Here is a 27848-nt window from a genome sequence, read left to right on the forward strand (position 1 = left end):
GAGGAGAAAAAAAAAAAAAAAAAAAAAAATCACCATAAGCATAGCTTTTTATGAATACTCTCTTCTCTTCCAAGGGAAGGATCAATGGAGTAGAATCACTATCCAGGTATCACAGAAGTTTATGTGGACTGTCATACTGTGTGTGTGTGTGTGTGTATATATATATATATATGTATATATATATATGTATATATACATATATATAATGAACTTCTATGAATCAGATTAGCATTTACCAAAATCATACCTCTGGATTAACAGTGGTTAATATGTTAAAGGTCAGAAAAAAACACACAAGTTTCCTAATTCAATGTATGAACACCCAATGTCAACAGAACTATAGAAAAGTGAAATTGTATTTAAAATCAACAGAAGTTCAGTGTCTGTCTTCACCAAGTAAAAATACTAAAATAGTTCTATTTTCATGACAAGCTGCTTCACCCCTCTCATGCTTTAGTCTTTTCTTTTTCTCGCTTTTCTTGCTGTGCACGTGTCTTTTCCTTTGCTGTCTGGTATATTGGTAACAACTTTCCTTCTTCAGCCAATATCTTCATCATGTTTACAATCAGAGGCAGATAATTGTGCTTGCGGCGAATATTCTCTATTTTCCATTGCTGCCGTTTCCCTTCCTCCTTCTCCAACAATGCTCGAAGATGGTTAAGTTCTTCTGAGGATGTAGAAGTTTCCATGCCCTTTTCCTATGGTAACAGAAGAGAGAGAAAAAATAAAACAATATTAGCCTTCAATATACAGCTGTAAATTCCTTCTACAACTTGTAACTAGCTATAAAGTTGGTCTATCACAAATCCTCTATAACATTCACCACTGTATACAAATAAAGTTTAAACAATCCCTACTTTATCTATTGTTGAAAAATATTAAACATGCCCTCATGATGTTGACTCAGTTTGAAAAGATTTTCTTCTTTACTACAGCTAATTACTGTACTTAGTTTATAACTCGTATCTTGTTAAGTGTAGTTGGTATGGCATATGAGAGGTATTAATTCTAAGGATTAAGATAACATTAGAAGTAATTGGGGAAGAATAGTGAGTTTTGGAAAGGAAAATGGTGCAGAGATAAAACTTTCATGGCAAGACATTGGCAAGGAGTAAGGATGTCTTTTGGGTTTTCATGGATTCAGAGAAGATAAATGGATGAGAGGGATGGGGGTCATTCAGTTTTGGCTGTTAGGCCTTGTTGTAGAGGTGCTGTGTCTTGCTGTATTGTTTATGACCCAGGCTCTTAGGAAAGGACAGTGATGGCCCTTTATCCAAAAGGAGCTATGATAAATGAAATAACAAATAGGTCTTGGATGGGTGTGGGAAGGGTGAGTGCATGCCTTGGCTGGCTACCTCCCTTATAAGGAAGAAGAACAGGCCTTTTGGTATATGGACATATGTATTTGGAGGAGGTGTCTGACAACATCAAGGGATAGGAGGGTCTGGGAAAACTCCAACCAGAACTCTACTACAGTAATTGGGCCATTGCAAGTGGCTGTGGTGCAGATGAGAGTAAAAAGGAAGAGATTGGCAGCATGTTTGTAAGAAAGAAGACAGATGTGTTAGTGTTAAGTAAAACCAAGTTGAAAGGGAGGGGTGAATTTCAATTTAGTGGTGTGGTGGTGGAAGATGTCAGGGGATTAAGTGGATGTAGGAGGTAAGATGTGGTTTTGCTGGTGAGTGGAGATGGAGGAGAAAAAAACTAAGGAAAAGGGAGGTAAAGAAGTATTGAGATTAAGCAAATTACTTGAGGATAAAGAAAAAGAATACCAGAAGCTGACACAAGCGTGGGAGGTGATGAGGCATAGGGTAAAAACAGAATGGGTGTTTCAAGGAATAAGTGATAAAGTGTGGAAAGATGGTATTTGGGACAAGGGAGATTAGAGGAAACTTAAGGAGAGCGAGTGAATGCTGGGATATAGAGATAAAGGCAGTAGTGGAAGAGCAGAAGCGAATTTATGAGAATAATATAAAATAGAACAATGGAAACATATGAGGGGTACAGAAGAAACAAAATGCAAGGTCATGGAGGCCAAGAATTGAACAAAAAAAATAATAATGAATTTTTTTTTTATTGCATAAATACATAGAAGAGCGCTTGCTCTACACCATGTTAAAATATTTTTATCGTACCGCCATTTTTAAATGGTTTAAAGGGCCTACGTTCCCTACCCCCGGCAGCCACATGCTCCGCACCACTATTGTTTACATTCGTTTTGACCATGAAAACACCTCTTTTACTTTATTTTTGTTTTGTTTGATGCACTTACAAAGTTTCTCTTGCGTCTGGCATGCACATGAGTGTGTGGTATGAGGAAACTCAGCCCGCACGACTACCAGTGACCTGACAGCAGGAAAATTAGCCCACTTGACCGCCAGTGACCTGATAGCCGTAGAAAGGGAAGGAAGTGTACGCTAGCTTGCCACGTTCACTAATTTGCCGTGTGTATTTCGCATTTATTTTTCAGTGAAGAGAAGTTTGAAGATATTAGCCATGCCTAAGCTTTCCAAACAAAAATCACACTTACAGAAGACAAGAACGTTGACCTTAGTAACGCAAGGGGAGAAAGAAGGAACCGCATCAACCTTGTTATCACCACCTCCCCCACCACCACCAGTACTCCCTCCCTGCCATGTACACCCACATCCTCGTCTCTCTCATTGCCATCTACATCCTCGTCTCTCATTGCCATCTACATCCACATCCACAGCACCTGATCCACCGTCCTCTATACATTTATCAGACACGTTGTCTCTACGCAAACAACTGTTTGCTAACAAGTTCACATGAAGAAAAAAGACCGTTCCTGTCAATGATTCCAAAGGAGAAGCTAAAGCTGATCTGTGACGTCTATGTTGACCTGACGAAGATGGATCTGCTAAGCCGATGCTTGAGAGGACGAACTCAGAACCCAAATGAGAGTCTGCATTCCAAGTTGTGGATCAAGTGCAACAAAAGCAAGTTTGCTGGAATCAGAAGAGTTATTCCTCTCTCAGGTCACTGTACTTGACCACAACTTTGGCTACAAGAATGCCTCCTTGTTGCAACACCTTGGGTTTAGAGTCTCAAACCTCACAGTGATGTCCCTAATGCAGCAAGAGCCTGTTCCAACACCAGAAAGAAAACCTAGGACAAAAAAGAGAGCTGAATCCCAGCAATCAGACTACCTTGCTGGGTCATTCTAGACCAATGCCTCAAACTTTGCCACAATGAGTAAGGTGGCGCCTTATGAGACCCTCACTTTGGGTGAATAATATCCTACACTGTAGGAGGGGACAAAGTGCCTGAGTTACTTGAAAGATGCAAAATCATCATGAAAATACAATGGAACCTGTTTTCAATGATTCTTAGGAGGTTCATGAATGTAAAATTTAGTAAAACTAGGAAAAAAAAATTTAACGCTCGTTTCTGAAAAATGTAAGTTTTTTAGACACAAAGTCTATCTCCTCCCTCAATTTTCAACCAATCTTTTCATATGAGGTCTCTATTGATAGCTAGATAAATGAAAAAAAATGAAATAGAGTTTTTTTTCATATGTTGAATAATTTTTTTTTCAATAACGTGTCAGTCAAAATTTTGTGTTTTTTTTTTACAATTTTTTTTTTTTTTTTTTTTCCTCGGCATTGAACAAAGATATTAAAAAAACTCTCTATTTTGTTTTTCTATATATGTAGAAGATTCATTTGCTATAAAATGAAAGACATCAAATAAAAATTGTAGGAGATAGAATTTGAAAGAAGCCCAAAAATAGGGTATTTTTCATGTTTTTTTCTAAAACAAAAAAACAAAAAAACTACTGGTCAGATCTGAATAAAACTCAAGCTGTGATGGTTTTCTCAGACCTAGATATCACACAGAAAAAATCAGCAAGATCCTTCAGAAAAAAAGATTTTGGGCGGGGGGTCCCCTTAAGTGGAGTAATGGTTTGATTGAGAATTTTGAAAAGAATAAAAACATGTTTTGGAAGGAAATGAAAAGAATGACGGAGTAGGGGATGAACCAATAAACAGAGTGGTTGGGAAGTTTGAAGTGCCAGATACAAACCACAGCAGAGTTTTAATGGTGGAGATGTGTTTAACCCCTTCACTCCTGGCCAAAATCTTGTGGGCAGCATTAGCTGCCAGACGTGCGATGTTGCGTCATAATACTCGCATTATAAAAAATAAAGTCACCGCAGTATTGCTTGTCCTCTCTTTCACCCGTGAATTTTGATAACCATAGAAAATATGATGAAGCCAGTTTACAGAGTATGGGGGTCACACAGGTACAACTACAATAAATATAATCAAGACGCCGACATCGGCATCCTCGCATACCCACTTGCTCCTCATGACGCCTACGCAGGTGTCACCGTATGGAAGGGGTTAAGAGAGTTGATGACAGCTAACAGTGTTCAGGAACAGAGCCAAGCATAAGTACACATGGGAGAGGAAGGTGGATGGAAGGGTAGTTGATTAGGCATTAATGGACTATGTAATGGTATCCAGGAAAAAAAGTAGGAAGAGTTCTGGATGTACATGTTCTTAGGGGAAAGAGTTGTGGAATATCAGATAATTTTTTGGTGGAAGGTAAGTTGAGAGTGGAGGATAGGTGGAGAACAGGTAAAATGGCAGATGGTAGGGAGGTACTTAGAATAAACTGTTTAAATGAGAAGGAAAAGGAACAGGAGCACAAGAAGCTGAGAAGTGTGGGAGGTGGTGAAGGATAGAGTAGAGGTAGGAGTGGAAGAAGAATGGGGTTGTTTCAAGGAGGAAGTGACAAGATATGCAAAGATGGCATGTGGAACAAGGAAGATGGGAGGGAATAGAAGTAAGGGTTGCAGGTGGTGGGATGGTGAAGAAGGTTGTAGAAGAGAAGAAATGAGCATTCAGGGACTGGTTGCAAAGTATGTCGTACCACAACTACACATATCTAATGACCCAAATCTTAGATTTTTGTTTGGAAATTTCCTCCCAGTTCCTTTTATGCCTTGACTTGTAGGATGAGTATACAGACAACAGAATCTCTAGTCCCACCACTCTATCCTTGTTGCCTTTAATAACTCACATAGGAATCACAATAGCATAATTTTTTCATCCCCTTATCACGGGAAAAATGAAATGAGAAAATCAAACATGTGATGCACATCAGTTTCAAAGAAACAATATAAAGGAGGGATAGTTGTAGAACAAAAATAGCATCATTCCTCTTGGAGATTTTACTCTAATCTAGACAAATAATATGTGGCTCTTGTCTGAAAGGGCACTCTTAAAAAAGTCCCTAAAGCACTGACTGCACACTACCATGCAATTAATCATGCACAATAACATGCAATCAATACACATGGGGTTTGTTAACCACTTCCATATGGTGAAGCCTACGTAGGCGTCATGAGGAGCAAGTGGGTACGCGATGATGCCGACGTCAGTGTCTTGATTATATTTATTGTAGTCGTACCTATGTAACCTCCATTCTCTCTAAACTGGCTTCATCATATTTTCTATGGTTATCAAAATTCATGGGTGAAAGAGAATGAACGATTGAGCACTGACTTTATTTTTTATAATGCGATTATTATGACACATCGCACATCGGGCAGCTAATGCTGCCAGACGTGCGATGTGCCCCAGAGTGAAGGGATTAAAGACACCATGAACGTTTATTTCTTCTGGGTGTGTTTTTGGGTGTGTGAACATTCTGGCATTAGCGAGAATAAAATTCCAAGTGCTAAGATTCACTTACCTCTGATTCTTTCTGAATGTTTGCAATTTGGCGCTCTATTATCATTTTGCGGTCACTGCATATTGCCATAAGATTAAAATGAATTTCACCATCACTATACCTGAAAAAGATGTATGCTTAGAAATTTACATATTCACACATTATGAGAAGACTAAAAAATGAGGACTGTACACTTCCTAAAAGATCCAAACACTACGGCCAAGATTAGAAAATTAATTTCAATAAAAAAGCAGTGTAGCTGCAAAAGACCATCTTTAAACTATTCCTTGGAAAGTGAATCTATTACAAAAGTAAAAAAGGACAGATTTTGGTGTTTTGATAAAAGATAACCTACCATCTGATAGGTATACCAACAGGATTATGGAAGATAGATACAGACTGCTGCAGGACATTAAAGTGGTTTTCTACTACATGGATGAGATGATGAAAACACTCATAGCAATCCCAATCTGACCAAGATTGGTATATGCAACAGTGGTATAGTCCTCACACAGTGAAAAAGATTGAGAGAATACATTCTGACATTCAATTTGGCTTCAGAGCTGGAAGGTTATGTTTGTCAATTAATTTGGCGACCCCCCTCTCTCCGTCCCCTCATGCAGAAAAGGAGATGGGGAGAAATCCCTTCGGGCTGTGTCATATATACTCCCTCACCCCCCCATCGCCCACCCCCTCATGCATCACAGCATCATCCATACACAACCTTTCTCCATTCAACCCCATCTGTCCTCTCCCGTCCTTCCTCAACAGACATTCCTCTCTTTTGTAATGCCCCTTTTACCCCATCCATCCATCTCATCCCAGGACACCCCCACATATTCATGCCTTCCACACCTCTTTTACTAAATCTTTCTTCACTCATTCTTTCCATGTGCCCAAACCATCTTAATACTATTTCATCAACCCTATCTCCCAACTCCCTTTCCACCACCCAGCACTTCTAAGCTACCAGAAGAGGCTGGATGACCGCATTGTGAACAGCTGCCCAGGATGTAACACTTCACCCCATACCATACAACACATAATGGAAGACTGCATTATACACAATCATGCACACAAACAACACAACATACGCTCTATAAAGGATTTGTGGGAAAACCCAGTTTCGGCTATGGCATTCCTTGGGGAGACGGGACTGCTCGGACAGACAGTCTAGGGAACGACAACAACAACTCCCTTTCCACCCCTGTTCTCCTTCTCACCTCCTCATTTCTCACTCTATCTAGCCTAGTAACCCCCATCATACTTTTCAGACATTTTATCTCAAACACATTCAAACTCCTTCTCTCTTCCTCTCTTATGTTCCATGTTTCTGCCCTGTACAGTGCTGTTGGCACAATCACTCTTTCATATAACCTCCTCTTAGCATCCATTTCCAAATGTCTGTTTCACATTACACTTTTTAATCCACAAGGGATTTACTCGCTTCTCTCAACCTACATTCTACCTCCACCCCCACTCCTCCCTTTCCTGCCACATTCGCACCCATGTATCTAAAACTATCCACTTCCTCCAGTCTCTCCCTTAATACTCACTTCCAATTGCTGCCACTCTCTCCCCTTGTACATCTCATCACCTAAATTTGCCCAATTTATTTTCAGCTTCCTTCTTTCACACACACCTTCTCAAACTCTGTCACTAACTTCCTCAATCTCTCCTCTGATCCTGCTACAAGTGCAGTGTCATCAGCAAACAACAACTGGCTCACCTCCCACTTTTCTCCATTTTCTTTAAACATATCCAACCCCTGACCCACTACCCTTGCATTCACCTCCCGCACCACCCCATCCATGTATAGATTGAACAGCCAGGGCAAAATAGCACATCCCTGATGAAGTCCCACCTTTACCTCAAACCATTCACTCTCTCCATTTCTAATCCTAACACAAGCTCTACTACTCTTGTAAAAACTTGACTGCTCTTAACAGCTTTCCTCCTATTCCATATATCTGCAATACCTCCCACAGTGCCTTCCTGTCTACCCTAGGATTTGCATATTAGTAGAAATAAAAAGTTCAACAAAGTTACTCAATGGATTCATAAGTTGTATTAAGTTGCAATGGCTCTCCACTGAGCTTTCTATACTTAACATAAAAGTACTATATGTGTGGCACATTAATCAAATTTTATAACAGCATACAATTTCCCCCTTACTTTTGTATTCTTCTTTGAATGACAGGCTGTACAATCTGTAGCCAATCTTTCCCTGGAGGTACAGGACCAAGATCAATGGGTCCTTCCTTTAGGCCATCTAATTCGTACAAGCGTCCTTCCAGTGGTAGGTAACCAATGAAGTGGTAGACATCATCATCTTTGCTTGCCATCTTCTCGTCAAATTCAAAGAGAGTTTGCCTGGTAATGGAAGAACAACAGAATATGCATAATGAACATATGATTGTCAGAAGCTCAATTGGCAACTGATGATCCCTTCATAACTTATGTAAATTCAATTGACCACCTATTCTTAAGTTATAATGAATGCTTGGAATAGTATAAATTATACCAGGTATAATCAATTTAAATACATACACATCAAAAGGCCTTTTCCTCCTTATAATATGAGGGGTGTTTGAGATGAAATATCTGAGAGGTATGGTTGGGGTTACAAGGTTGGATAGAGTGAGAAATGAGGAGGTAAGGAGGAGTGGGAGTTGAAAAGGAGGTAGCAGATAGAGTTGATAAAAGATTATTGGGATGGTCTGGACACATGGAAAAAATGAGTGATGAAAGATTAGCAAGAGGTGTGGAAGACAGAGGTAGAGGAAATGAACTTCAGGTGATGACCGAGGACGAGATGGATGGGGTAACAGGTGTTGAGAAAGAGTCTGTTGAGGAAGGAAGAGAGCAATCAAGAGATAGGGATGTGTGGAGAATGACTATATGGATGATACTGTTATACAAGGAAGGCTGGGCTGGGGGTGCTTATGTGTGAATGATATTTTGATGCAGCTTGAAGGTATTTCTCCCCATCTTCTCTTTTTCTGCATGAGGGGATGGAGAGAAAGGGTCACTGATTAAGTGAAGTGGCCTTGCTGTGGATGTACTGTGTCTTGCTGCATTGCATTTGACCCTGGGCAGCTGGCAGATGCAGGGATGACCTGTCATCCATGAGGAGCTGAGATGGGAGAGGTGGAAAGGGTGGTGGACGGGAGTGAAATGGGTGGGAATAGGTACGTGCCTCTGATTTAGCTACCTCCCTTATAAGGGGAAAAAAAGCTACTTATATATAGATAGGTTGAGTCAAATCATGCACTACCCTACACCCATTCATTCCCTCCACCTATCTTAGCACCTCACAAATAAAAGTAATCTGTCACCCACCACACTGCTTGGGTCAAAAGTAATGCAGCAAGACACAGTGCTTCCACAGCAGGGTCCAACAGATAATGCTGGTTAACCCCCACAGCTTCATTACATGACACCACCACCATAATTATAAAAGATTGTAGATATAGAAATTTTACATCATTAGCCCAACCTTAACTAAATATTTTTCCTCACCTGGCAAAAGAATTATGCACACTCCTTATTGTGTCAGAGTTTGATAATGCCAAACCTTTCATGTGTGCATCAAAACTTTGAGTGAATTCTCTGAACTCGGCCAGTGTGGACCCCAGTTGAATATCAGAATGCTTGGCATTGAGAAGGATCGATAAAATTGCTTGAGTTGCACAAGCATTGTTTATTACCTGAAAATGGGAACCATAATGTCTTCTTGAGAAATCATGATAATTGGCATTACAAGTCTAATATATATCATATAAAACCAAACACGGTCTTCAAAGCAGTTATTGAGCACAGCACTGCCTGATTAATGGCATATGTAATTTCAAAATACCTGCTTTGCAAAAAATATTTTCTCTAATCTGTTGTCTTGCACCACAGACCCTGTAGGCTCATCATCCTGCTGCCATTTGAACAGAAATATAAGGCCATGGACAGGTCTGGAAGATTAAAGTAATTTTCTCTAAAATAAGAAATTATGGGATATACACTGATCGAGAAACAAGATTATATTCAAATGTATCCATTCATATAAACAACCAGTACTGAACATAAACTCACTTCAAATCAACAAATGCTTCCTGGTCTAAACACCACAGTTCCTCCACTTGAACACCTTTGACACCTACAAAAGTGTAGAATAAAATCAAACATTTGGGAGTTTTACCTACCAATCTCACTCCAGACACATCTTAAGTGGTTACAACATGCAAGGTATTTTCATAAGTATAAATATATCTACCTTGCCCAACATTTCTCTTTCTGTCCCCATTCTCACCACATTTCTCAATCTACCCATTCTTATGTTAGGTGATGCAATCAATCAATCCATGGCCCCCAGGTCTCTCTTGTAGGAGACTTATAGCTCACAGCCTCCCAGCAGGCCCCTAAGTCACTCAAGAAAGAGATACTGTATTGTGTTGTTGTCTTAGGATTGTTAGTGTTGGGTATCATACGATAGGGTGGTCCATGTCCTCTGTGTGGAGGTTGCATCTTGGGTAGTTTGATTCTGTAGCTAGACCTATACTAAATTGATATGGTTTTAATGCTAGATGGTGTCCTGAATGCAAATATGCTATTGTGATTCTTATTTCTCTTGAGAGGGATTTAACTGTGGGGTTGAAATTTGGGGGTTGTTGGTGGAATATTGATTTTTTTTTTAAGAGCTATTTTGGTGATGTGGATGTTATTTGTGGAACTGACTGCAGGTTATGTACAATAGTGTGCAGCTATTTTTTTTAACCTTACATTCAGCTGGTACTACTTGTGTGATATGAGATGGGCTTGTGGAGTTGAGCATTTTTACATAGAACTGTGCACCTATCATCTTCCTATAGTCTCCCATGGGGAGGATTTGGCTTTGTGTGTAGGTGTCCAAGGGTGATTTTGGTGAAATCAGGTATTACTCTTAATGCTTTGTCTTGTAAAGTTTGCTGAACATTTATGGAGAAAACATTATGAGTTATAGGATGGTGTGGAAATAGGTGAGAGCTTTTAAAGATGGCCGTACATATGTGCATGATGAGGAACGAAGTGGACGACCTTCACTCATTACTGATGGTTTGGTGCACATTTGTACGGCCATCTTTAAAAGTCCTCACCCATGTCCACACCAGCCGCTTTCACACCTTAAGCAGTAAGAAAACGAATCATAGTGAGTAATTCACAGTCGGCAGCATTCTCAATCGGAGCCACTTCAAATACTCATAAACAAACTTACACACGGTCAGATGATTTTGTAAATATGTTGAAAAGTAGATTACAGTACAGGCTTTCATGTAAAAATAAGATTGTTACGAAAAGTCTACTATAATTTTTATTTCAAAACGGTACTTAAAAAAACACGCCTTGTATTTAGACTATAATTAGAGTTTTTCTGTTGTCTAAAGCCAGTGCTTGTGATGGATTTTAGTAATTTTTTTTATTTTTTATTCCCAATCATATCTTTCATGCATTTGCAGTGAGAGTATCAAAAGTGAGACCCAAATTTTTTTGGGACCTTTTCCAATGGAAGGGTGTGATCATTCAATTTGACTATATATTTTTTTTCTATGGTTGTCTGGAGTGAGCAATGTTACTGACAATTTCTGGGGTGATGCTTCCATCCTGTTATCTCTGAATTATTGCTCTAATTTCTCTAGGAAGGCTTGGGTGTTCTTTGCTCCTATTTCATAGTTTTTATGTTGGGTTACAATTGTTTGGTCACCTGCATGTGTGCGTGGTCTGTTGTTAAGTTCTGGATCAGGGATTAGGATGTTGCTCCTGATGAGATTGAAAAGTACTGATGAGAGTATTGCTCATGGGGGATACTGTTATATAGTCTTTTTGTCCCAGAGATTTGGGTGTTTGGGTTATTCTACACTTTAATCTGCTAAGAAGTTATTTAGCCATTTATCATCGTTTTCAATATCAGTTTCTGTTTAAGATTTGATGTGTTTGTGGGTCAGAAAGTTGTCTTGTGTTGATTACACTGTGTATTTACCTAGTTGTATTCTACGGGAAGGGGAGCTATGCTCGTGGGGTCCCGTTTTCATATCTCGTTTTATCTAAACTATTTTTAAATTCATGTATTGTTTTTGCACACACCACTTTCTCATCTAACTTGTTCCAACTGTCTATTACTCTGTGAGGAAAGCTGTTCTTTTTCAGGTCTCTTCTATAGCTGTCTTTTTTTTCTTTTCTTTCCATGTCCTCTTGTATTTCTCTCATCCCATTTTATCAGATTCTCTCTATCAGTAATTTCTATGCCTTTCATGATTCTGTAAATAGCTATCAAATCTCCTCTCTCTCTTCTTTGCTCTAGTGTCTGTAGTTCAAGTTTTGCTAGTCTCTCTTCATATGATAGTTTTGAGAGTGTAGGTGCCAATTTTGTAATTGCTCTTTGTATTCTTTCAAGTTTTTTTATACATTTTTTTGTACTTGGTGACCATATCGTTGCCGCATATTCCAATCTTGGTCTTATCAGGGTGATTAGAATTTTCTTCACCATTTCTTCATCCAGATATGTAAATGCAACTTTGATTGTTCTTATTAAATTATAGGTTTCTCCAAAAATCTTATTTATATGTTTCTCAGGTGACATATTATTCATAACAATGACTCCCAGGTCCTTTTCATTTTCTACTTTTTTTTATTCTTTCTTCTCCCAATTTATATGATCCTGTTATTCTGTTTTTACTTTTTCCAAATTCCATTATACTACACTTCTTTGTATTGAACTCCATTTCCCACTTCCTACTCCATTCCTGTACTTTGTTTAGATCTCTCTGTAGTGATTCACAATCTTCTTCCGTGTTCACTTTTTTCAATAGTTTTGCATCATCTGCAAAGAAGCTCATATAGCTCATATAGTTGATTGGGCTGCACTCATGATGGTAGTTAATATAGGAGGTACTGTGGGGTAAAAGAAATACACCATGTGCCACTTCTGTGTATTCTCGGTTTTAATTTTTGTAACAACAAAAAAATTATATAAACAACCGCTAGAGGGCAGTTGTGTCAACAAAAGAGAAATGCCATTTTATGGATTCCAATTGTACAAAAAATATATAGTAATATGAATTCTCATATTACCCAAGTTACAGAATATTATACAAAAAATATATAGAAAAAATTATATCCTTAAGTTTAAATCTCAACACTCCCCCTTAAACTTAAGTTATATATCTCCTCTGATTAGCCTAAACTTTGTCAACTTCCATTTAGAGACAGGTTTAGTAAATATATCAGCAATGTTTTCCTCAGAGGGAACATATACCAAATCTATTGTGCCATCTTCAACCTGTGACCTTATGAAGTGATACTTTATATCAATGTGTTTTGTTCTCTGGTGGTGAACTGGATTCTTTGCTAATGCTATTGAACCCTTATTATCTGCATGTAAAATTACTGTACCACTATCATAATTTGTCATATCATAAAACAATTGCTTTAAAAATTTTGCTTCTTGTACAGCACAAGTCATTGCCATATATTCAGCTTCACAGGTTGAAAGTGCCACTACATTCTGTCTTTTACTCTTCCAAGAGATTAGTGGGCCATGTCCACAAAGCTGAAAACTATATCCGCTGATACTTTTCCTATCTTCTGACATTCCCCAATCTGAATCACAATAACCAAATAAATTCAATGGTGTATCAGACTTCTTAAATGTAAGACAGTAATCCACTGTACTTTTAATATACTTTAACACATGCTTTGCCATATTGAGATGAGCTTTTGTGGGCTTGGCCATTGATTGAGATAGTTTTGTCACAACATAACTTAAATCAGGTCTAGTAGCTATCATGACATATATAAGGCTTCCAACTATCTCTCTATAAAGTCTTGCATCAGTTAACTCAGTAGAATCACTTGAGACAAATTTACTTACACTTAAATCACATGGAGTAGATTTAGTGTTACTCTCATTCATCTGAAATCTCTCAAGAATTTTATTACAGTATTTTCTTTGACTCATTCTTACTGTACCATCTGCATCAAAAGAGAATTCAATTCCTAAAAACCATGATAACTCATTCATATCCTTCATTTCAAACTTAGTATTGAGTGATTTCTTAATGACATGGAGTAAATCACCATTGCTAGCTGCAATAATTAAATCATCAACCCAAATTAGAATCATTGTAACATTGTCTCTTTCATGCTTTGAGTATAGACAGGGATCAGCCTTAGATTGAATAAAATTTAGTTCAATGAGAAATTTATGAAGCATATTGTTCCAGTTTCTTCCACTTTGTTTCAGCCCATACAAAGATTTCTTTAACTTACAAACTAAATTTTCACCATTTTCACTTACTTTTACAAAACCTTTTGGCTGTTCCATGTATATCTCACAGTCTAAATCTGCGTTAAGATACGCTGTTTTTACATCCATTTGGTGTACTTTCATTTCATTCTGCACTGCTAAATGTATTTACTTCCTATTTGAGGTATGACTCGGTGTCGGTGAAAAAGTTTCACTATAATCAATGTCTTTCACTTGTGAGTATCCTTTTGCCACATATCTTGCCTTAAACTGTTCTGAACCATCTGGCCCTAATTTCTTGGCATAAACCCATCTACCTCCAACAACTTTGCGATCTTTAGGAGGCAATGTCAGTTCATAAGTGTTATTATCTTCAAGTGCTGATATTTCTTCCTTCATTGCTTCTTGCCACTGGTGAGATTCTTGAGATAGTAGAGCATCTTCATATGTCTGCGGAACATCAGCGACTCTGTAGCAGTAGTCAACTGAGCATTTTGCAATTTCTGATACATCTTCCTCTTCTGTTACATAGTCTTCCAGATATCTGGGTTTGCTTCGCAGTCGTTGAGGGTACCTTGCTTGCTTGGGCTCTTCTGGTTGCTCTGCTTCTTCTGATTGCTTGGTTTCTTCTGTTTGCTCTGCTTCTTCTGATTGCTTGGTTTCTTCTTCTTCAGGTAGCTTTAACATTGAAGGTATGTCATCTACTACAACTTGAGGTATCTCCTGCTTCTCGTTTTCAAATGTCTCGCTGAATTTTACACACCTTACTCTTCTTACATCATTTTGCTCAGGAAAATATATAAGGTATGCTGGACTCTGTGTATCGTAGCCAACAAATACTCCTCTCTCAGAGCGTGCATCCAACTTCTTTTTATTCTGCATATATGCATAACATATCGTCCCAAATATGTGCATGTTCTTCAGATTTGGTTTGTGTCCAGTCATCATCTCAAAAGGTGTCTTTCCAGTTCTTGGGTTGTAGCATCTATTTCGTATGTATGCTGCTGCCTTAACTGCATAGGTCCACATCATCTTTGGTAACTTGCCTTCTAACAAGAGACATCTTGCCATCTCGTATAAAGTTCGCCAAGAGCGTTCGACGGTTCCATTCTGGTGGGGCGAGTAGGGTGCTGAAAATTCCTGTTTGATGTGATTTTTAACCATCAAATTCCTAAAGTTAGATGAAGTAAACTCTGTTCCATTATCAGTCCTGATCCGCTTAACTGTACCATATGGGGCAATATCTGCTAAATATCTTTCTGTGGCTAACAGGGTATCACTCTTCTTCTTCAATAGATACACACTAATTGCACCAGAATAGTCATCTACAAAAGATATCGAATACCTAAAATCGTCTCTTGCAGGGGGATCAATAGGTCCAGCTAAATCACAGTGTACAAGATCAAGCTTTTTCTTTGCTTTTTCATCTGCCACTCTATTTCTGTATTGTGTCATCTTACCAAGTGTACATATTTCACAATTGAATTTTTCTTTCTTAGAGATTTTCATACCATCCACAGTATCTTGTAACTTTAACACATCTTTGACATTACAATGTCCTAAAATCTTGTGCCACTCTTCGAGGCTATGGTTACCATCCTTCAAGCACACATTATTCAAGAAATACAGCTTCTGATTAGCAGTTATTCTAAATTTTGTGCCATTAGGAGCAATTAATTCGGCATGTTCTGGAGTGAATATGACACTGGCACCTTTATCAGTAGCTGCTTTCACTGAAAATATGTCTTGCTTGTAGGTAGGTATGTAAAGTGCACTCCCTAATTCTACATTCTGAGCAGTACCATCAACATCATACAGTTTCACAATAGCTGTACACTTACCTGATACAATACCGGATGTTCTGCTGCCATCGGCAAGTTCTACACTATGTTTAGTAGGTTCAAAAGTCTCATCAAATTTAAGAAATTTAGACTTATCAGTTATTATGTGAGATGTAGCTCCACAATCTACTAACAAATTATCATTTACTTCACTACCTGGCTTAAATAGACTGACTTTAAATGCAAAATTATGAGTATCATTTTCACTTTCATTTCTTGTGTCATTCACCACTTTTACAGAATTGTTCTTTCTACAAAATTTTGAGTCATGAGTGGAAGACTTACACATTTCACACCATCTCTTATATTTAGAACCTCTACCATTACCATTATTCACATTATTATCTCTTTTCTGGAAATTCTGGTTCTGGAAACACTGTAAAGTTTTGTGACCTATTTTACCACATTTAAAACACTTTGGTCTAATGAACTCTCTGGACTTAGCACTCATAACATTAGTACTGGAATCATTCAATGAATTTTGTGATTTTGAATGTTTTTCATTTTCTTCAAAGCTTCTTAGTTTTACCTTAAAATCTACAAAAGTCCAATCCTTTTCACTTTGGGTTACCACAGTAGAGAATGTCCTAAAGCTTGGTGGTAGACCTTTTAAGGTCATTGCAACAAGTAAACTATCACTTATTGTCTCTCCAGCATTCTTAAGGGATGTAGCAGCCTTTTCAACACGAATTATATAGTCTGTAGTAGTTTCCTCCTCTGACATGCTGAGTGATGTGAGCTCTGTGTACAACGAGATAATTCTTGGTTTAGTTGAGCCTAGGTAATGCTCATGAAGAATTTCCAAAGCTTTCTTACCATTATCTTTAGCGTCTCTTATAACTAAGGACAAGCTGGTGTCATCAAGGACTTGAACTAACTCCGCAAATATTCTAGCATTCTTTTCTTCGTCCAGCGTGCTGTCTGTGAGGACGGTGTGGAGTTTGTTTATTCTTAAGTATCCCTGGAATTTAACTTCCCACAGCTCGTACTTCTCCTCATTACCATCGAATATTGGGCGTGAACTGGGCCCATAACCTGTTGATTGGGCTGCACTCATGATGGTAGTTAATATAGGAGGTACTGTGGGGTAAAAGAAATACACCATGTGCCACTTCTGTGTATTCTCGGTTTCAATTTTTGTAACAACAAAAATTATATAAACAACCGCTAGAGGGCAGTTGTGTCAACAAAAGAGAAATGCCATGCGCAGTACAATACATAATAAACAAAATAATATTTGTATTCAACCTCATTTTATGGATTCCAATTGTACAAAAAATATATAGTAATATGAATTCTCATATTACCCAAGTTACAGAATATTATACAAAAAATATATAGAAAAAATTATATCCTTAAGTTTAAATCTCAACACTGTTATTCTGTTTTTACTTTTTCCAAATTCCATCATACTACACTTCTTTGTATTGAACTCCATTTCCCACTTCCTACTCCATTCCTGTACTTTGTTTAGATCTCTCTGTAGTGATTCACAATCTTCTTCCGTGTTCACTTTTTTCAATAGTTTTGCATCATCTGCAAAGAAGCTCATATAGCTTTCAATTCCTTCCTCCATATCATTAATATATATAGCAAACATTATTGGGGCCAGAACCGTTCCTTGTGGAACACCGCTTATTACTTCATCCCATTTTGAGTGTTGGTCTCTTATCACTACTCTCATTTTTCTTTCTTGCAAAAAGTCTTCCATCCAATTTAGCAGTTTGCCCTGTATTCCTCCTTCAGTTTCTAATTTCTTAAGCAACTTCTTATGTGGTACTTTGTCAAAAGCTTTTTTTAGGTCTAGAAATGCACAATCAGCCCATCCATCTCTTTCTTGTATTATATCTATTAGCCTTGAATAGAAACATATTAAATTGGTGACCCATGATCGTCCTTGTCTGAATCCAAATTGTCTTTGATTTAGCATGTTTTTTTTTTCTAAATATTTCTGACAATTCTTTCACAAATTTTTGCTATTGTACTTGTTAGAGAGACTGGCCTATAGTTGTTAGAGTCTTCTTTATTTCCCCCTTTATATATAGGTACTATATTTGCTTTTTTCCAATCTTCTGGAACTTTACCTTCTTTCAAGGAACTATTTATTATGCTATGTATTATGTCTGCCAGTTCATTCCTGCATTCTTTCAGAATCCAGTTTGCTATTTCATCTGGTCCATGCGATTTTCTGACATCAAGATTACTCAAGTGGTTCAATATTTCATTCTTTGTTACTTCTATTTCTTTCATAGGGGGGACTTTCTCTTTCCATTCAATCTCTTCAGGTTGTATGTTCTCCCTTGTAAACACAGATTTAAAATGTTTGTTCATAATTTCCGCCATTTCAATTTCCTCTGTGTATTCAACTCCTTGTCTTAATTTCTCCAAATCTTTTGTTTTTCAGTTTGTTGTTTACAAATCTGTAGAATAGTTTTGGTTGATCTTTACATTTTTCTATGACATCTTTTTCACATTTACTCTTTTCCTCTCTGCACGCTTGTACATATTCATTTCTATAACAAGTATATATTTTCCATTTTTCTGGTCTGTTTTTCTTCCATTTGGCCAAGGCTTTGTCTCTTTTGTCTTTTATCTCCCTACAACTTTTGTTGTACCAGCACTTTACATATTCTTTTTCTTGTTTTTGTCTTGGGACATACTTTTCTGCTCCTTTTTTATAGATTTTTGTCAAAATATTCCATTTCTCTTCTACTGTTGTATCTTCTTTGTGTATTCTTTCCCAGTTTTCATTTTGGAAGAATTCTCTTATTTTATCAAAATTTGCTTTTTCATACATCAATCTTCCTTTTCTATATTGTTCATTTCTTTTCATGTATTTTTTCTCATTTAGTTCTAGTTCTATCAATGTGGTCACTTTTGCTTATTGGTGCCTGGTATTCTATCTTTTCCAATATTTCAGGTTCTGATGTGATTATTAGGTCTAGTCTCGATGGTTCTTCTTCATTTCTATACCTAGTGTTCTCTTGGATCCATTGTGTCATTGTGTGGTCAGTAATCATCTCAAGTAGAACACTTCCCCATGAGTCTTCTCCACCCTTTACGGTCATCTCTTCCCAGCATATTTCTTTGCAATTATAGTCGCCCATCATAACTATTCTTCCTCCATCTTCCATTATCTTGTTTAGTGTTATTCTTGTGTCTTCTAACATGCTTTTATGTTCATTCTCTTCCAACGAGGCTGTTTTTGGGGGTATGTAGTTTATTACAAACTTTCTGCTCTTCTTATCTCTATCTTCTACTTCTATCATGATTATCTCTACTCTATTGTTCCCATATGTGACACTCTTCACGCTCATATCCTTCTTAGTCAGGAACATAACTCCACCCCTTGTTTTTTCTCTCTGTTTCTAATCCAATAATTATATGCATTGTGTCCTATGCTGTTGGGTGGTAGTGGACCTTTTAATTTTGTCTCAACAATTCCCATTATGTCCGGATCTTTTCTTTCAGATATTTGTTCAGTTCATTCAGTCCTGTTATTAATCCATCTATATTTGTGTAGGATACTTTTAACTTTCTGTTATTTCCATTGTATTCTCTGTTTCTTTTGTGTTTCTCTCTGTTATTTTCCATTGCTTCAATTTCATATTCACTACTCTCCAGTAGAATTCTTGTTTTTCTGTCTCCGTTCTGGTCTCGCTTTTTTTTCTTAGCTTCATGTCTTTTCCTTATTTCCTCCTCTCTTTCCTCTTTATTCATTTCCCTTTTTATCCATACCTTTTTATATTGTTCACTTGTTGTTAGTTTCCCTGTTTTGGACAAGATATTCTCTGCCGTCGTTTGTGACCTGAATTTAATCTTAATTGGTCTGGTCTTGTCTGTACTATATTTCCCGAGTCTGAATTTCTCTTCGATTTTTTTTCATTATTTCTGGCTCATCTTCCTGAACTAATTCTAGTAAGTTTCTTACTTTTTCATTTTCCTCTTTGATTCTTGTGGTTCTATCTGGGTTATGTTTCTTCCATTCCTAATATAATTATACATTTCTTTTTGTCTGCTAAGTCTCTTACAATATTCTCCTTCTGTCTCATCACTTTGATAACTGAGTCTTCAGTTTGTTCTTTCATTTGCTGTAATTATATCAGAAAATGCAACTTTACTATTTTCTTGTATCTTCCTCCACCCCTCTGCCTCTTTTGCTATTGTTTCTTTATTGTCTCTATTGTTCTTTTTTAATTCTTCATTCTCCACTTTTATTTCTCTTAACTGTCTTTTTAGGTCTTCTATTTCATCAGTTAAGTTTTTGTTCGCCTTCTCTAGTTCTTCCAATTTTTCAAACTTCTCGGCAATTTTTGACATCTTGCCAAACCTAATCTCCCAATGCTCAGTCATTTGTTCAAGTTTTTCCTCCAGTTTTGCCAGTCGGGGGAGGTTGGTATCACCGCCCCCTCATTAAATCCTTGAAAATTATTATCCTCACCTTCCATTGAACTGCTTTTATCTATGTTTCTGATCTTTACAATTTTGTTAGTCCCATCATCGAGATCCAAGTCATCCGTTCGGCGTTTGTTTACAATCCACCTTGACTCTTGGACCAAGTCCTCCCCTTCCTCATTTCCCTTCCCTTCTTCCCTATCACTTCCCCACTATTCCACGAGCACTCCCCTTCCCTATAAATACAAAAGGCACTTCTCTGGATGTTGAGATCCACGTAGTTTTTCCTTTTTCTTTGGAACACCAGCTCTCGCCGTCCATTCTGAAAGGGTGTGTGTGTGTGTATTTACCTATTTTTACTATACAGGAAAGGAGAAATGCTCATTGGGTCATGTCTCCTATTCTCTAACATACCTAGACTTAAATTCATGTACAGTTCCAACTTAATCTATATCTTTGATTTCCAATTATCATAGATTTGAACTCATGTATTGTTTTAGCTTGGGCTACATCCCCTTCTATGCTATTACACATATGTGTGTGTGCATATGTATTTACCTAGTTGTATCTTACGGGAAGGGGAGCTACGCTTGTAATGTCCCGTCTCTGTATCTCGCCATATCTAATTTGCTCTTAAATTTGTGTGTTGTTTTTGCACACACTATTGTTTCGTCTAATTTGTTCAATACATCCACCACTCTGTGGGAAAAGCTGTTCTTTTTCAGGTCTCTTCTATAACTGTCCTTTTTGAGCTTCCTTCCATGTCCTCTAGTATTTCTCTTATCCCAATTGAGTAAGTCTTCTCTATCAAGGACTTCCATACCTCTCATGATTCTGTAGATGGTCAACAAATCACCTCTTTCTCTCTTTTGTTCCAGATTTGGCAATTCCAGTTTTGACAATCTCTCTTCACATGACAGTTTTGATAGTGTTGGGGCCATCTTCATCGTTGCTCTCAGGATTCTCTCAATTTTCCTTGTATTCTTTTTAGTACTGGGTGACCATATCATTGCTGCATACTCCAATTTTGGCCTTATCATTGTGACTATTTCTTTTTTTACCATTTCTTCATCCAAGTAAGTAAAAGCCACCTTTATTGATCTTTGCAAGTTGTAGGCTTCTGCGATAATTTTGTTCATCTGTTTGTCAGGGGACATATCCTTTATGATGATTTCTCCCAGGTCTTTTTCAGATCCCACTTTCTTTACTTCCTTTGCACCAATTTTATATTGTCCTGATATCCTTTTTTTTTTTTACCTTTTCCAAATTCTATTATGCTACATTTCTTGATGTTGAAGTCCACTTCCTACTTCTGATTCCATTCCCAAACCTTGTTCAGATCTCTCTGCAGTGAATCACAATCCATTTCAGTACTCCCTTTCTTCAACAGTTTTGCATCATCTGCAAAGAAGCTCGTGTAACATTTTAATCCCTTGTCCATGTCATTCACATAAAGAGCAAACATTGTTGGAGCCAATACTGATCCTTGTGGAACTCCACTAATCACCTCTTCCCAAGTAGAACTTAGAACTCTTATCTCTGAGCACTACTCTCAATTTTTGTCCATGCAAGAGGTCCATCCATTTCAGTAGTTTACCTTGTATCCCTCTTATGGTTTCCAGTTTTCTTTATATTTTTTTGTGTGGAACTTTGTTAAAAGCTTTTTGTAGGTCTAAGAAAGCACAATCAACCCATCTGTCCCTTTCCTGTATTATATCTAATAGTTTTGAGTAAAAACAGATCAAATTTATGACAAAAACAGATCAAATTTATGACACATGATCTTCCCTGTCTAAATCCGAATTGTCTCGCATTTATCATATTATTCTTCTCCAGATGTTTTATCCATCTATTTCTTACAACTTTTTCACAGATTTTGGCTAATATGTGTGTGTGTTGTACATTTTATATGAAGCCATTTGTAGCGTGTTTGGATTTTATGGATGTGAGTATAGTTATAGTGTAAGTGACTTATGCTCCTGACTGAAGGCTTTTGCTGGTTTCCTGGAGGCCATGGGTCTTCTACAAGAGAGACCAGGGACAATGGATTGATTGATCAGTCCCTCTGATCTTTTTTAGATAGTATGTGTCTGGGGACTTTGTCAAATGCTTTATGTTAATAGCTACCATAACCATTCTGGTGGGGTTTTCTTGTTGAAACTTTCCAGCACTAGTTGGGAGATGTTTATGAGCAGCATATGGGTGGAGTGGCCCTTTCTGAATTTATGCTGGTTAGGGGAAGTGGGTAACTTGGTTGCAATTCTTTCTTATAATCAACCCATCAGCTAAGATAAGTTGGATGGTAATGAAACTGGTCTGTATGATGCGGGGTTTTCTGGAGGTTTATTTGGTTTTAGTGTGGATATTATGTGAGCTCTTTTCTAGATGGTTGGAATTTCACTGTGTAATCAAGAATGGTTGATATCATTGAAAGCTTTTATAACTATTGGGGACAGGTGTTTTGGATGGATATTTGAGATACTGTTAAGGGGAAACTTATTACTGTAAATTTAACAAAAGAAAAAATTAAAAGATGCATAGAAAAACTCAAAATTAATAAAACACCAGGGCCTGACAGTTGACATCCAAGAAGCTTGAATGAAATGAAAAACAAGATTGTTGTTCCATTAGACTATATATATATAAATATATATATAAAATCATACCTAGAGATGTTCCAAGAGAATGGAAGTTAGCTAACATTATCCTCATATTCAAAAAGGGTGACAAAAAGAAACCAATGAACTACATGGCTATAAGCTTAACTTCAATTGTGGGAAAATGATGGAAACTATCATCACAGATGTTATCCAACAACACCATTTAGAAAGTAACTGTTTGATAAATGATAGCCAGCATGGAATCAGACAGAAATGTTCTACTTGAATTCTACAACACAGTCATCTCAAATCATGACACAAGAAACAATATAGATTTAATATATCTAGACTTGGCAAAGGCTTTTGATACCCACAAAAGACTACTTGCTAAGTTAGCTTCACATGGAATAAGTGCTAGCTTATTAAGCTGGACTAGTAATTGGTTAAACAATCATAAACAGAGAGGTGTTATAAATGGCAAAACTCCAAGATGGAAAAATGTTATAAGTGGAGTTCCTCAGGGTTCTATTGTTGGGCCACTTCTATTTATAGTATGTATGTGTGTATATATATATATATGTATATATATATATATATATATATATATATATATATATATATATATATATATATATATATATATATATATAGACCATGGACTAAAATATGTTGTTTCCAAATTTACTGATTAAAAAAAAAAAAAAAGGTGCAGATTGGCAAATGATCACCCAAATCAATTAGATATTCAAGAAGATTTAGATGAATTACAGCAATGGTCTGCAAAGTGGCTAATGAAATTTGACACAAGTAAATGTAAGGTTATGCACACTGGTAAAAATAACACTACATATTATTACAAGTTGTCTGAAAATTTTTTAACACAAGTGGATAGGGAAAAGGATCTTGGCATAATCATCAGTAATGATCTCAAATCATCTAAGCAGTGTATTTCTGCCTCAGAGAATGCAAACAATATTTTAGGACTGATTGCTTGATCTTTTGATTTTAGAAGTTCATCTGTCATTAATAAGATATATAAATTGTTAGTTTGTCCAAATTTGGAATATACTGTTTCTGTATGGTCACCAAATTTCATTAAAGACACTGACAGACTGGAATAAATACAATGGTGAGCCACAAAACTAATTTAAGCATCAGAAATAAATATGAAAATTGACTGAAACATATGAATCTATTTTCCCTAAAAAGGCTTAGACTCAGGGTTGATTTGATACAGGTCTTAATCGTATATCAGGCAGCATCAGATGCCTGATATACGATGATGCATCACAATACATTATAAAGTCACTGGTGATTTACTCATTGATGAATGTGGGTGTAGACTATGGTGATAATTTATTTTCCCTTGGTAAGTGTAAGGTAAATGCTTTGTTCATGTATGAAGTGAAGCAGCTATGTGTGTGATTCCCTTAATATTCATCCATAGTATATTTAGAAAAGGAACAAGATACAGTAAATCCATAGCAAGGATGCTTCACTTAATCAGTGATCCCCCTCTTCTTCCCCTCACGCAGAAAAAGAGATGGGGGGAAATCCCTTCCGGTTGCATCAATATATCATACATATACGCATCCCCTACCCCCATCACTTGCCCCTTCCTTCTTTGCATAACAGTATCATATATACAGAGCCACTCTCCACTCACACTTATCTCCTGCCTTTTCCCTTCTTTGCTCAACAGACATACCCCTCTTGCTCAATGCCCCCTTCACCCCTTCCATCCATGTCATCCTTGGTCATCCCCTCAAATTCACTCCCTTTACCTGTTTTCTATTGCTAATATTTCTTCATTCTTTCCATCTGTCCAAACCATCCCAATACTCTTTCATCAGCCCTATCTGTCATCTCCTTTTTCACTCCCACTCTCCTCTGCACCTCCTTGTTTCTTACTCTATCCAACCTAGTAACCCCTACTAAACTTCTCAGACATTTCACCTCAAACATATTCAAACTTTTCCTCTCTTAATTCCATGTCTCTGCCCAATACAAAACCATCGGCACAATCAATCCTTCATACAATTTCCTCTTTGCATCCATTCCCAGATGCCATATCTCTTACTGCATCTTAATGCATTGCTTCTAACCTAGGGGAAAGGGTAGGAGCTAAGATGAGAGAGAGAGAGAGAGAGAGAGAGAGAGAGAGAGGAAAGGGTGGTGTAGGGAAGTGGAGTGGGTACATGCCTTCGACTTGGCTAGTTCCCTCATAAAAGGGAAAAAGCTCAAGTAATTTGAAGATTTGAATCGATATTTGTTCAGTTGTGTACATGGATGCGATATAGCATTAGAAAATTAAAATACATGAATGTAATATGCGATTTTCTTGGCGGAAATAAAAATAAAAGACACCTTGCTACAAGCAAATATACTAATGAACGAAGTCGCTAGCATAGAATCGGGACGTCATCTTGTTGTTTGTCAAGTGTTGTCTACCCAGTCCAGTTGAGGCCTGGTGTACGCCCTCGGTACTTCCGCCAGTACCTCGTGAGGTATATATTCTTGAAGGAATGCTATGGAGCTGAAATCCATGCATTATGCATTCCTTGAAATATGAAAAACCTATATACCCCACAATTAGAAAGAGTGACTGAACAGGCCGCTAACATCCGTGACGATGATGATCCCGATGACCTTAAATTACAGGAACCAATTTGGGTTAGGTTAGACGAATTTATCATCCTTTCATTTCTTCAACGTCGGTATCTATCATAAACATGGCGTACCATTTGTCTGGCGCAACTCCTTTACTTACGAAATCTGTTTTAGCAACTTTATTATTTTTTATTTTCGCCACGAAAATTGCATATTACATTGATACATTATAATTTACTAAATTAATATTTAATTTTCTAATGCTATATCGCATCCACGTACACAACTGAACATTTACCTTTGAATCTTAGTCTTTCTGCATAAATAACAACACAATATATTCCAGTTGAGAGTCCACAATGGCATGGTCTAGGTACCCCCGAATCCACGCGCGGCGCCACTGTCGACCATGTATTGTTTTCATGGCCATATGTTGCGGCCCACTAGCTTTTATTTAGTTCAATTTGAATGCTTCCCGCGCTTTGCGCATGCGCAAGATATTCAAATTACCTTGTTGTTTTGCAAGTGTAAGGCTAATTCTTGAAATAGAAACAAATTTTCAGCGATTTAAATGGAAATTTGGTTATCAAACTCGGCAACATAGTTTTCCGAGTAAAAATATTAAGGTAAGGAATCACTAAACATAATTTTAAGTTACATAAACAAGTTTATCAACCTATTTTCTCCCGGACATGAGAAGCTTAATATCGTTGAGCACTTCATGTTTGAGCTTAGCGCCCCGGTATGTAGCCATATCACCCATGAATCTGATGCGTCCAGTTCGCGTTTGATTTTGTTTACTTATTACCATTGACGACCAAAATCACACAATGACGGTTTTTGCTCAAATGCATAATTTATATATAAAAAATAGCATATGGTTGCATTATTTGACCTATTTTCTTTAAAATGTGTGATTTCCATGTAGAATGATCGAAGAGAAGTTACGTTTTTATCCTCTGCAAAATTATCAACCGGCAACCAACGCCGTCATTGTTTGGGTTTCGTCGGCGTTGGTTGCCGGATGATAATTTTGCAGAGGATAAAAACGTAACTTCTCTTTGATCATTTTACGTGGAAATCATCCATTTTAAAGAAAATAGGTCAAATAATGCAACCATATGCTATTTTATATATATAAATTATGCATTTGAGCAAAAACCATCATTGTGTGGTTTTGGTCGGCGTTGGTCGACTTTGATCGTCGTTTAATGAGACCCACCATTGACAGCTTCATGGTTGCCATGAAAAGGCAAATATGGTATGATGGAGATGTCTCACATTGTTTTTGACATGCTCATGTGATTTGTTGATCCATAAAACCCAAGTATTCTGAATTTTAATAAAATTGGACCAGTGGTTTAGAGTTAATGTGTATTTCTTTACCGAAATCTTTACAAATTACCACCCCTAATTCTAACACTTTGTTATGGTAAAGTCGAGCCAAAAATGCGGGCTAAAAAAATAATTCAAAAAATCGTATCTCTCTTATTTTTCAAGCTATTTCAAAAATTTAAAAAGTGCTTTGTTTCTAATAAAGTTGTCTTTCATATGCAACAATAATTCAAGGGTCAATTTTTTTTTTTTTTTTTTGTGGGGGTACCTACATGGTCAATGCCAGTGTGTATGTGAGCATGTGTATGTGCTGGATGCCCCCATATTTCAGTGTGTATGTGAGCATGTGTATGCACTGGATGCCCCCATATTTCATCTCTAAAAACCGACAAAACAAATGGGATACACCATTTAAGTGCGAGCAGAGGTGTGGAAGTGGTGGGTCTCCAGACTGGCTGTGGTAAGGTCACCAAAATCTACAAGACAAGTAAGTACCTCCTGACAAGACTCACCATTGTTATGCACTACACTACCAAAGTATGTAAAGCTGTGTCATCCAGTAATCCTCCAAACCCAAACTCTTGGACCTTGGTCTTAGACTTGGTCTAGGAGACAAGTCCAACCAAACGTGAAACGGTTTATATTGGTTGGGAGCCAAAAGTGATGTAAATACTCCACACATCTACTATGCAATTTACCAACCTAACGTTATTATTATACATTTGAATAAGTGCTCAGATACATAAGACTGTTTAATTCTATACATCTTTATCCATCAAACTCCAACAGTATAGATGTGCTGTAGTCTTGCCTAGTCATGGCGGAATTTATTGTCCAATCATACACTTACTAATTTAGCCCAAGAAAAACAAAATGGTTTCATCACTATTAAACAAATAACTTGTTAAGTGAATGAGAACGTACCGAATTTGGATATCAACTCGGTGAAAATCCCTGGGTCACTTTCGATCAGGCACCAATTTCCAGCGTCTGCCATAGCTCTCAGTGTTTACAAATCTGTATAGTAAACAGCCGTTCAGGAGTCAAGTCGATAGTTTAATTTAAAGTAAAAATTATGCAAAGTCATAACTA

General features: G+C 37.3%; 1 protein-coding gene across 1 annotated transcript; it reads right to left on the reverse strand.

The window, feature by feature from the left end:
- Positions 1–298: 298 nt before the first annotated feature.
- Uch-L5 (ubiquitin carboxy-terminal hydrolase L5) lies at positions 299–27835 on the reverse strand. The gene is made up of 7 exons (XM_076189857.1): positions 27681–27835; positions 9790–9853; positions 9563–9668; positions 9226–9413; positions 7879–8076; positions 5725–5824; positions 299–698 (listed from the first exon to the last, which is right to left on the reverse strand). Exons 1-7 carry the CDS (start codon positions 27751–27753, stop codon positions 447–449), a joined length of 981 nt encoding a protein of 326 aa, XP_076045972.1. The 5' UTR covers positions 27754–27835; the 3' UTR covers positions 299–446.
- Positions 27836–27848: the final 13 nt, after the last annotated feature.

Source organism: Oratosquilla oratoria, chromosome 9, assembly GCF_046742065.1.
Source record: "Oratosquilla oratoria isolate Oo_2021 chromosome 9, ASM4674206v1, whole genome shotgun sequence".
Lineage (NCBI taxonomy): Eukaryota > Metazoa > Arthropoda > Malacostraca > Stomatopoda > Squillidae > Oratosquilla > Oratosquilla oratoria.

Bases quoted from the DNA above. Each gene is read 5' to 3' on its own strand.
- Uch-L5 (XM_076189857.1), bottom strand. From the start codon at position 27,753: ATGGCAGACGCTGGAAATTGGTGCCTGATCGAAAGTGACCCAGGGATT. The intron at 9,669-9,789 runs GTGAGTTTATGT...TTAATCTTCCAG, and splicing joins GAAGCATTTGTTGATTTGAA to ACCTGTCCATGGCCTTATAT. The intron at 8,077-9,225 runs GTGAGGAAAAAT...TTCCATTACCAG, and splicing joins GTGCATAATTCTTTTGCCAG to GCAAACTCTCTTTGAATTTG.